Here is a 12,768-nt window from a genome sequence, read left to right on the forward strand (position 1 = left end):
CACCCACAAACATATATATAACCCAATAACCAACAAACTAACCTGACCCAACCCAAATTTGGTATATATTTTTTATTCGAACGAGTTATTTGAACAAATATTTACAAGTTATTCGAACGATCACGAACATCTTGTTTTGTTAATCAAACAAACTCGAATGGCCATTTTGTGTTCGTTCGAGTTCGAACACGATTTTGAACAACCTTTTGTGCTTACCGAACGATTTTTGAACGAGGGTGTTTGTTCGTGTTCGGTTCGTTTGCAACCCTAATCATACCTATCGTTCTCTTCTGGATTTGGGTTAGTAGAATGAGTTCATTTTGTTTGTTTAAAAATAAATATATATTTTTTTCTCATTCTAAATTTTAAATAACTAATAAGGGTATATTAGTAATCTATCACAGTCGAACTCGAGCCTCCAATTTCCCTCGAAATCTTAACATAAGCTGCAACTATTGGTGCTCATTTCCATATTTACCCCTATATATAAGCTCACTCTCTCCCACTTGCAAAAACCACAAGGAAACCCTAATCGAACCCAAATTCGGGTCTTTGCAACTGGGCTTTGGTTACCCACTGTATGCTCGAAATCCTTATTTATCTTGTTTACTTTATTGCTTTGTTGAATTCTTGACTCTTAATTTTTTATTCTATGTGTCCAATTCCAAAACCCTTTTTGTTAACAAAAGGGTTCAACGTCTCCTTTTTAAGTTTCCGATCCGAGACCCACCGAGTCTTGAATCGGTCGTCTAACCCGATCGGATGTAACCCATACAATGTCGACTGGGTCTATCGGGTCTTAACCGACCATATTTAGTAGCTGACAGGAAACCCTAAGTTCCATCCATGTTCTTCGGTGCCTCTCATTCCCGGGTTGACCCGTACCCGATATGCTTGCTACATATTACTATCATGGCTGGGTAACGGAGAACATGGTTCTGGGTTGGGACTTGCCTAACTCGAAGGAGCATTAAATTACATAATATAGATTTACGAGTTCATTTTTATGATTTACATGTCTCTGTTTAGTGTACTGTTTCTTGAATGAATTTTTTTCTTTCATATTATCACATTGTGTTGAATATATGGCATGTTATGTTGAAAATATTTCGCTTAAACTTAGGGCAAACTATCTTAACTATGTTAATTTGGTTTACATGAACTATTTTGTTCAGTTAGGTGTTAGTGATGAACTTGGTGACTTTATATGCACAGCCTCCTAGATATGTTAAATTCAACCACTAATTTTTTTTTTCATTTTACTAAGTTAATTTGTATAACTAGCATAAACATGGGGCTATAACGGAAGCAACCAAAAATCAAGCAAATCCCTCAGATCAAGCAGAGAAAGTGGAAACAGATTCTTAGCCTAAAATCAAGGGTGTGACAACAATCAAATATTGCATTTATTTCTCTGTAACAGCTAGCATTTATTCTAGGATTCTTACTTAGAATAGCTTTTGAAAATTTGTATTTATTCTATGATATACGACTGTAACTGGAGTGTGTAAAATTCTGAAAGTTGAGCAGTAATACAATTGTGAGAATTCTCAAACTTCATCATGGAATCAGGAGAGTTACCCTCCCACAAGAACTCAATCCCCACCTTTGAAAACACCCACAATCCGATCTCCACGCCACCACTTTCCATAGATATTCCCCTCATTGCACTCAACGTTACTGCTCAAATAAACAAAAAACTCACACCCTCAACATTCCCTCAATGGCGTGCCCAGTTCCAAGCTCTCCTCATTGGATATAATCTACTTGATTATGTCACTGGTGATAAACCATGCCCTCCTCCGACTAATCCCTTCATCACCAATCCACAAAAAACCCACTGGATAAGACAAGATAAGCTTATCCTCAGTGCCATTTTGGCATCCACAACACCCACAGTCACTCCATTCATTTCCACTGCCAAAACGTCCAAAGAAGCATGGCATAAACTGCATACTATGTATGCAAGCAAATCTCGTACCCGGGCCATGCAACTCAAGGAGAAGCTTACAATGATCCAAAAAGGAAATCAAACGGTTCAAGAATACCTGCAAACTGTAAAGGTCCTTGCCGACGAAATTTCCCTTATTGATCACCCTATTTTAGAGGATGATTTAACTCTGTATATCCTTAATGGACTAGGAAGCGATTTTCGCGAAATCGCTACATTGATTCGTGCAAGGGAGAAGCCATTATCGTTCGAGGAGCTTCATGATCTTCTTCTTAGCCATGATGCGTACCTCCGACGGCTTAAATCCACCACTTAACAACTGGTGGCGTCGGCAAATTACTCCAATCATAGATCTGGGTCCTCCTCCGGTGGCCAAAACTCCAAGGGTTTCTTAAAAAATGGGTCTAGTCGAAATGTTGGGGCTTCAAAGGCAAACTTCAATTCGGGCTCTTATCACCCATCTGGAGGCCAAAAAGAAAACCGGAATCAATTGCAAACTATGCTGCAACTTCATCGGCAAAGGACGCTAAATGGCTTATTGATTCCGGAGCTTCACACAACATAACTGGTGATTTGGAAAATTTATCAGTGCATTCAGAATATGATGGCACTGATGAAGTTGTCATCGGTGACGGTTCAGGTTTGCATGTTTCACACATTGGTTCACTGGTTCTCAAATCACCCATGCGCACCTTTCATTTAAATGATACCTTTTGTGTTCCTAACATACGTAAATATCTCATTTCTGTGCATTATTTTACATCACAAAATAATGTGCTTGTTGAATTTCATCCCTTGTTTTTTCTTGTTAAGGATCGAACCACGGGGGCGGTTATACTCAAAGGTGCGTGTGCAAATGGTGTCTACACTCTCCCGGAATCATTGGTAAAAGCTTATTCAAAAATGGTTGCAAACGTGCATGAACGGACGTCAATAGATGGGTGGCACAAACGTCTAGGACATCCCTCTAATAAAATTGTTCATCATCTTGTTAAGAATTTTTCCCTTCCAATAATAAAAGAAGTGCATGATTCTCATGTTTGCACCTCTTGTTCTATTAATAAAGCACACAAGCAACCATTTAGGCTAAATAGTCTTCAAAGTCATGCACCCCTAAATTTAATTTACATTGATGTTTGGGGTCCCTCAAATACAATTGACATTGATGGTTCACGATACTACTTGATTTTGGTTGATCATTTCACAAAATACATTTGGTTTTATCCAGTGGCAACAAAATCTGTAGTCAGCACAATATTTCCTCAATTTAAAAATCTTGTTGAAAACAGATTTCAATCCAAAATCAAGAGCCTTTACTCCGATAATGGCGGTGAATTTGTTGCTTTAAAAAAATATTTTTCCAGGCATAAGTCATTATACAATCTTTCCTCACACACCACAGCAAAATGGTGTATCCGAGCGTTATCATCGTCATTTAGTGGAAACAGGCCTTACTCTTTTACATGATGCGTCTCTACCATTAAAATATTGGCCTCATGCTTTTTCCACGGCAACATACCTTATAAATCGCCAGCCAACACCCCTCCTAAATAACAAATCACCTTTTGAGATATTATTTCATCAACCACCAAATTATCTCAAACTCAAAAAATTCGGATGCTTGTGTTTTCCCCTCACCAAGCCATACAATACCAATGGGTGCGTTTGGTTCCATATTTTTACCCATATTCCCAATCTTATTCCCCAAATATTGTTTGACACATTATTTGAGAAATATTACTATATTTTTTAATTACTTTTACACCCCTTAAGTTTATTAATTTCATTAAATACCCCCAGAAAAAAAGTTTAAAATTTAACAAAAACACCCCCACCGACCCATACTTGCCAGATTCCGGTAACCACCGTCGGTGGTAGCCAGAATCTGTCACAACGGCCTATACCACGATCGGAACTGGCCAGTAATTCACTGATCTGGCCTTTTCCGACCAAATCCACAGTGGATCTGGTCGGCCAAGGCCAGATTTGGCCGTCAGCGATGGCCAAAGACAGACTTTTGTGGCCGTCAACAGCCACATCTGGTCGTAGATCTGGCCTTTTTCGGCCATATCCACGCCATACCTGACCGGTATGTGTCGTTACGCAATTTTTCGGCCAGATTCCGACGGTGGTGGCCGGAATTTGGAATTGCCGGTGGTGAGGGTGTTTTTGTCATTTTATAAAAAATTTATATATTAGGGTGTTTAGTTAAATTAGCAAACCTAGGGGGTTTTTTATAAATTTTTAAATTTTACCTCGTAATACTCCCCTATTCAACTACCCAATATTATTCCCAAAATCCTATCCAAAATAATTTGGGTGCGTTTGGCTTATTGCTTTTATCCATATTCCCAATCTTATTCTTCAAATATTGTTTGGCACGTTATTCCCAAAATATCAGTCTATTTTTTTAATTACTTTTAGACCCTATAAGTTTATTAATTTCATAAATACCCCCCCAGAAAAAAGTTTAAAAACTAACAAAAACACCTCCACCCACCAATACTTGCCAGATTTCGGCAACCACCGCCAGTGGTAGCCGGAATCTGTCACAACAGTCACACGACCACCGAAAATGGCTGGTAATGGCCAGATCTGGCCTTTTCCGGCCAGATTCGTGGTGGATCTGGCTGTCAGTGACGGCCAAAGAAATGACCATCGTTGACAGACAACAACGGTCATATCTTTGGCCATCGCTGACGGCCAAAGTTGGCCTTTTTCGACCGTCGAAGGCCACATTCGGCCTTACATCTGGCCTTTTCCGGCCAGATCCGTGATGGATATGGCCGGAAAAGGCCATATCAAACGAATACCCTCCAGATCCAACTAGTATGTGTGATTATCCAATTTTTCGGCCAGATTCCAACGGTGGTGGCCGGAATCTGGCACTGCAAGTGGTAGGGGTGTTTTTGTTATTTTACAATATTTTAATATATTGGGGTGTTTATTAAATTAGCAAACCTTGGGAGCTTTTTCATAAATTTTTAAATTTTATCTCGTAATACTCCCCTATCCAACTATCCAATACTATCCCCAAAATTCTATCCAAAATAATAAACCAAACACACCCAAAACAAACGGACCCAATAAGCTCTGGCCCAAAGCTACCCCTTCTCTCTTCATGGGCTATTCCTCAACCCAGAATGCTTGCAAATGCCTTGGCCCAAAAACCCAAAAACTCTATATGTCAAAGGCACGTCCTGTTCGATGAAACCCAAACCTATCCCCATCTTCATTCGGTCGAGCCACAGCCCCCATTGTCTTCTCCCTCGTCTGCGGCAACAGGGTCACCTATCGTTGTGCCGTCTTTGCCGGAGCAACCACCAGCGACAACGGGAGGCAACACCATTTCCGCTTCATCCTCAGGTAACTGCCCCATTTCTTCTACTTCTAATTTTCGAGAAATGAATTCTTCCTCTTCTTCCCCTAATTCATCTCAATCTCATGAAAATCTGTCTTCTCACTCACATTCACACACATCTCAAGCCACAAAAACCGAAATTGTGCATGATGACCTACAAATTGAACCTACCTTGCAAAACCCTAACCGAACCCACCCAATGACCACACGGTATCAGGGTACTAGTTTCTAGCGAACTATTGAATTCAGCTCTAAACCTTTGAAGCCTACTGATAGTAATGTCTGTATTGAATGGGTTTGGTCTTCACTTCATGCGTTAGCAAGCATTGATGCGTCATTCAGTAATGTTTATATGTTAGCTTACTCAGATGTGTGAGACATCTAGTATTCTTGTTAGTTGTTATGCAGGATTGCAATTCTAATAAGAGAGGAAAAGTTGGCTCGAGTTAGATATGAACTGAAAACAGTTCTGAATAATATTTGCTATATAAATTATACGAAGCTTGAAATTAGAGGGGCATTCTGTCCACTAGAAAAAAAAAATCACGGCTATAATAAGCCTTCTTGTTTCTACTTTTAAGACTAAACAGAGAAGGGACCTTTTAATTTGTTTGTTGCAAACTTATTTAGTTGTTGCTATTAGTAGTTCCCATTTTGGAGGTATTATTCTTGAAACTTGTATAGATGTGTTAAGTACATATCATTTTTTTTCTTTCAGATGCACTTGAACTCACCATGTTTGTGTGTAGTGTTTGACGAAGAAAATAAATAGAAAATATATCTAAGATGCATATATTTCAAAGAGCTTTAGGAATGCATTGGGTACTTGTGAAAGTAGTAAAAAGAAAATGTGATGGAAAAAGAAATTTTAGAGATCAAAGTACATGAAAGGAGCTCTGACATAGAGGATTGAAAAATCACAGAATATTTCTGAGTTTGCCTAATGTGGAAGATGACATGTGATCCACAGATCTACTGAGATCTTCTAGTTGGTTCTGTCTTCAGCATTCCATCAAATAGAGTTTGTACTCTTTTGGTGGATATTTAATTCTTATAGATTATCAGTAATCTCTTTCTGCCAGTAGCAGTGGGGCTGTGAAATTGTAAAGAATGATTGGCATTATTTGTGGAAATTTGCCTCTAATAAAACCTTTGTGACAGACCAGAGGCTTTAATCGAATAGGGTATTATGTTTCATCATGGACCATTTCATAAGGAAAACTATGTGATTTTGCTCAGCACAAAGCTTTCAACTAGCTGTGTTTGCTCCTAAATAATCCTGAGATGACATATTGTTGTTTAGCTGTTGAATAAGCTTACGTAGTTACATTTACCTGTTGACAACTATCTTAGAATATGCGTGAAGACTTCTTAATCATCCTTATAATATTTATCTCTCTTACCCTGACCCCCAAAATGAAAACCAAAAGTAAAGGAAAAATTAGGCTTGTTTCTTGCAGTGAGTTATAAATATATTTAAATTTTATGCATATACCAGAAACTGTACTTAACATTCTTATTCTAATTTTTTTTTCTGAAATTATTTTTCTTCATGACTGTTTTTGGCATTCTTTACGCATTGCTGCTTAACTGTTTTTGGCATTCTTTACGCATTGCAGCCTTTTTAACTCTTAATGAATGTTATATTAATTCCATGATTACCAGGTTTTTATTTTGTTAAATAATGGATTTCATTTGTTTTTTATGCACATTGTTAAATATCAGGTTGATGCTATGGATATGTCAGATGCAGTCATTGTCAATTCCAGCAGATTAAAATCTGTTGTGTGGAATGACTTTGATCGGGTGAAAAAGGGTGACACCTGTTTGGCTGTCTGTAGGCATTGCAAAAAGAAACTTAGTGGATCTAGTACTAGTGGAACGTCACATTTGAGGAACCACTTAATTAGGTGTCAGAGAAGATCTAATCATGGCATATCTAACCATGGCTTGGGTCTTTATTTTCCAGCAAAGGGAAAGAAAAAAGAAGGAACCCTTGCCCTTGTGACTATGGATCAGGAACAGAAAAAGGATGAAGTAATTAACCTTGGGAATATTAAATATGAGCAAGAGCCAATGAAAGAAGACACGGTTAACATTGTGAATAATAATTTTGATCAAAGGCGAAGTCGATATGATCTTGCCCGCATGATCATCCTACATGGCTATCCTTTGGCTATGGTTGAGCATGTTGGATTCAGGATATTTGTTAAGAATCTACAGCCACTTTTTGAACTTGTGACATGTAACAGAGTTGAGGCTGACTGTATGGAAATCTATGCTAAAGAGAAACAAAAAGTGTATGAAGTGTTGGATAAATTACCTGGCAAAATCAGCATCAGTGCTGATGGGTGGGCTACTACAGGTGATTCTGAGTACTTGTGTTTGACAGCACACTTTATTGATGAAGATTGGCAATTGAAAAAGAAGACTTTGAATTTCATTATGACTGATCCTTCTCATACAGAAGATGTGAGTTCAGATGTTATAATGACTTGTCTAATGGATTGGGATATAGATCGTAAGTTATTTGCAGTGACATTTGATAGTGGGGCTAGCAGTGACAACATGGTCTATAGAATTAAAGATAGGCTGTCTCAGAACAGATTCCTCTATTTAAATGGCCAATTGTTTGACGTTCGCTGTGCGCCAAATGTTGTCAGTCTGATGGTTCAAGACGCTCTGGAAGCACTCTGCGAGGTGACTTACAAGATTAGGGAAAGCATCCGATATGTCAAAAGTTCTCAGTCAACACTAGCAAAATTCAATGAAGTGGCTCTAGAAATTGGAGTTGAGAGTCCTAAGTGCTTGTGTGTTGATAATCCATCACAATGGAACTCTACGTATTCAATGCTTAAAGATGCATCAGAGTGCAGGGACGTGTTTTTTCGTCTGCAAGAATATGAACCAGACTACAGAATGTGTCCATCTGATTTAGAGTGGGAGTGAGTGAGTGCCATTATTGGCTGCTTGAAGCTCTTCGTTGAAGTTACTAATGTTTTCACAAAGAGCAAGTATCTGACTGCAAATATATATTTTCCTGAGATTTGTGATATACATCTGCAGTTGATTGAATGGTGCAAGAATCCTGATGAATTTCTTAGTTCTTTGGCAATGAAAATGAGAAGCAAATTTGATGAGTACTGGGATAAATGCAACTTGGGTTTAGCAGTTGCAGCCATGTTAGATCCTCGATTCAAGATGAAGTTGATGGAATATTACTATCCGCTATTATATGGTAATAGTGCTTCAGAGCTGATAGATGATGTTTTTGAGTGTATTAAGACGCTATACAATGAACATTCTATTGGCTCTCCATTAGCTTCACTTGACCAAGGTCTGGCTTGGCAAGTAAGTGGTAGCTCTGGCACTTTGGCTAGTTCTGGAAAGGATTCAAGGGACAAACTAATGGGGTTTGACAAATACCTGAATGAAACTTCTCAGACTCAAGGGTCCAAATCAGATCTGGACAAGTACTTGGAAGAACCTCTCTTTCCACGTAATGTTGATTTCAATGTATTAAATTGGTGGAAAGTTCATACTCCAAGGTATCCAATCCTATCAATGATGGCACGCAATATTTTGGGAATCCCCATGTCAAAAGTTGAATATGACTCTGCATTCAACATTGGAAAGAGAGTGCTGGACCATGATCGAAGTTCACTGCGCCCAACTCTTGTTCAAGCTTTGATGTGTTCTCAAGATTGGATGAGGGAGTGAAAGTGCAAGGTGATCTTCCTTCTTTTATTAGTTTCCTGTAGTTTTCTAGGTTGTTTATAGACTCTTTTCTTGTATCATTTTGCAAAATCATCTATTCGACTTTCAGATGTGAAGCCCAGCTACAATCTATATAAAGTAAGGCCGCCGCAAATTTAATGTTGGTTCAATGGTGTGCGTGGCATTACAATATATAGCGGCAAAGCTAAAATTATATGTCGTATTTAAATTAATACAAGTATAAATTGAAGAGGCATCGTATTTATATGGAGACAACAATACCATCCTTGGTTGGAGATAATAGTTAAATCTTATGACTTGAATTTGACTTATTGCACAATTTTCAAAATTAAGCTAAGCATGATAAACATGGCATGCTCGAATAAAACGACGGAGTCATATTGAAAAGGACCAAATAAATTATACATAATTGAGAGAAAGATTATTCACGACTAATAGCCTTTCTGGAAGCGTAATAATGATATATGCAAATTTAAAAAAATAATTAAAAATCACATCATAACTAAAATAATGAAAGAAACCATTGTGAAATTGTACAAATATAAATATTCTCTATAGTCATTTGTTAATCTAGCCTTAAATTTGCCTGATTCGAGTTGGATTTAGATTAATTTTTAACACAAAACAATGAAATTAATTTTGTTATGTGGGTGGATTGGATGGTGACATTTTATGTTGGCATTTATGGTATTAGGTAATGCATTAAATATTGGCATCTTTCCATACCCTCCATTCATCATCCATTTTTAAGCATCTTCTTGCAGCTTGCACCTAGCTGTGGTCCCTTCCCTTCTCTCCTTATTAATTTCTCGTACTATACTTGAAAATGAATGTTTAAAATTCTCATTTTCTTCATTATATGAATTTACTTTCCACTCCACCTAGAAACGCCAGATCGTATATATATATATATATATGCTAATTCCTGCTTTTGTTTTTCACCACAACTTGCATATCTACATAGAGATTTGGGATAATGATGTTTTCCCTTTCTCTTCTTCATAATGTTACTTTTTTCAACTTTGTTGCCATCACACTTGATCCTATTTCGGCAAATCATTCCCTTTTTCACCTTTTTTTTACCTTCTTATTGTTTTACAACTTTATTTTTGCTTGTCTCGAAGTAGATCACATCTAACTCCTTCCTTACTATTCTGCGTATGATTAATTTTATACGCTCTTTACTTTTAAATTTAATATATATTTTACAATAAATATCGTGTACAAAAAAAAATCTTACAAAAATTTATATATAAAGTGATGTGACAGAAAATTAACAAAAGAGTGAATACAAAAATCAAATTATTATATTCACTCTTCTATTCTTTTTACTATATCACTTTGTATACAAATATTTATAAGAAATCTTATACATAGTATATTTATATTTTAATATTGGCCACTTTGATACATTAATTCTGCTGTAATTACTAAATATACGATAATCAGAAGAGGAGATTTATGCTATAAATTAAGGAAGTTTTAATAATTCAAAATTAATCGTATTCATGTGTATTTTAGTTTTGAGTAAGGAGATAAAAAAAGAAAAAGAAAAAAGAAATAGTTAAAATGTGATTTTAGCATAAATCCGGGGAACAAACTTCTTTTCCTCTGTCCTATTGGCACGAGTTGTCTTATCACTACCAAAAAGTTGACATTGCAATCCATTACCATGCTTAATGTTTTTTACCTCTAAAGAAAACCACTGAATGTGTAATTTATATGTTCTTGGCCATTTTTGACGCAACTAATTCTCATGGTACATTTGACTAATTAGCGTTTTATATTAATACATGAGATAAGACATTGTTGGTTGATGGGGACTTAAATAGAGTAATCATCAGCTCAGCCCCATCATTAATTAATTTCTAATATATATATATATATATCCGACAGCATTTTGGTCCTCAATCAATTACTTGAAGAAACAAGAATTTTCCTTTAGGGACGAAAAGGGAAAGTTTGGGCACAGTGAGTGTGAGTTTAAAGAATGAGAATGGGACTCTGAGCTGAAGCTTTAATGGACAGTAAATAAGTTTAGACGACCAGAAAAAGACCGTTGTATAGTGTAGTCACTCTATGAGAATGGAGCTCATTTACATTATACACTAATTTGATTAGAGATGAGACAAGCATGTTGATGTTGTCTGGTGGCTCTCCACTCAAACCGCGTTATCCATAACCCTACCTCAGTTATACATTTATTTTTAAGACTTCCTTCATTTCAATTACATTCTTAATTAAAAGCAAAACAAGTAGTGTTAACGGATATTTTGGCCTACAGCTCTCTACTTAAGCAATAATCGAACTGAGAGTTGTAGTATCAGTGTGGGGACATTGAGAATGATGCGAGAGGAAGATTTAATTAGTACATTATTAATTTTAACTACTGTAGTATTATTTTCTGGGTTCAGATACTCCCTCATATGTTCGTGCCTACATACTATATATCCAAATAAACCGACAAGAGAACACTCGTATAATTTAAATTTGCTATACGACTTTGAATTAATGGTAGACTTGTATATTCCCATGAGTTCACAGATAACAAAAACAAAAAATTGAAGGTACAAAGCCTTAGTTTGAGTTGATTGTTAAGTGTAGGGAGTTGTTTAGGAGGTTTCTTTATAAGTATAGTTTAATTAAGAAATGAAAAGTTTCTTGGAAAGGAAGGACAAGTATTGAAATAGTTTTTATTTTGTATATTAGAGAAAGGAAATGGTACGGTTAGTGATTGATCCCATTATCAAATTAGCAAAATGGTTTACTCATTTTAATTGTTCTCCATATTAAAATATCTAAAAGTCAGAAGAAGAACATGAGAGGAGACCCTCCCCCAATAACACCTACAAAGAAATTAAGAATCTTAATGAATTAAATTAATATACACATTAATTCACAGTTAAGGGAGGAGTTTAATTAAACACTTTTGCTTAATTTTGATGATAGAGTAAGACTATACTCCAAATTTCTATTTCTAAGTGATTTGGTAATCATCCACATAACAACAATCATTATTTACATAATATTGAATCTACATGAATACCTCATCAAATATATGTTGACGGAGGTCATTCTGATCATAATTTATGAAAAAGACCATAATTACTGTAATTAAACCCTTTTTTTTTCTAGAAGATCATTCAAAATTAGTACTGGAAAAAGGCAGGGGGGATATTGGAATGCAAGAATAAGAGTGTTAAAGTAATGTTCTATCATCAATATTAAAGACAAGAGAATAAGCTGTTTAATGAAATGTAGAGCCTATGTAGTAAGTGAGACTAAAGGCAAATTAGAATCAATACAAAAAATCGATTGAAATGAGTTGATTTCACATAATAAATTGGTAATTATACGAATAGAAAATCGTTGTACTCTTGAGAGTTTGAAATGAAAGAGCCTTTCCCTATATAAGAAAGCACAAACTAAGTTAATTTAAGTTGGGTTTCCAATACGTATAATGCTTCTCACCTTTTAATTAATCTAAATTATTTTATCATTAGCATCGGGTTAATTCTATTTGGTTGCAATTTCTATATATTTTTTTCAGAGAATCACAGCATGGGTAGGTGTAAACATCAGTATCACAAAGTTTTCTGCGGATCAAGAAATGATTCGTAATTGATATCTCATGCGTATTTAAGGTAATTTACGAACCCAAGGGCTAAGTTGATGCTAAAACAGAGTTTGGCTATGCTGCAACCCAATATTATTGGTC

General features: G+C 36.2%; 1 protein-coding gene and 1 pseudogene across 1 annotated transcript; both read left to right on the plus strand.

Moving 5' to 3' along the window:
- Nucleotides 1-1,562: 1,562 nt before the first annotated feature.
- LOC116114696 lies at nt 1,563-2,516 on the plus strand (annotated as a pseudogene).
- A 2,734-nt stretch (nt 2,517-5,250) lies between these two features.
- On the plus strand, nt 5,251-9,113 carry LOC116115370 (zinc finger BED domain-containing protein RICESLEEPER 1-like). Its single transcript, XM_031401531.1, has 2 exons — nt 5,251-5,317; nt 7,038-9,113. The coding sequence occupies exon 2, from the start codon at nt 7,047-7,049 to the stop codon at nt 8,259-8,261; it is 1,215 nt and encodes a 404-aa protein (XP_031257391.1). The 5' UTR covers nt 5,251-5,317; nt 7,038-7,046; the 3' UTR covers nt 8,262-9,113.
- The last annotated feature ends 3,655 nt before the right edge of the window (nt 9,114-12,768 follow it).

Source organism: Pistacia vera, unplaced genomic scaffold (genome assembly GCF_008641045.1).
Source record: "Pistacia vera cultivar Batoury unplaced genomic scaffold, PisVer_v2 Contig122, whole genome shotgun sequence".
Classification (NCBI taxonomy): Eukaryota; Viridiplantae; Streptophyta; class Magnoliopsida; order Sapindales; family Anacardiaceae; genus Pistacia; species Pistacia vera.

Excerpts from the sequence above, each read along its gene's own strand:
- LOC116115370 (XM_031401531.1), top strand. The coding sequence starts at position 7,047 with ATGGATATGTCAGATGCAGTCATTGTCAATTCCAGCAGATTAAAATCT.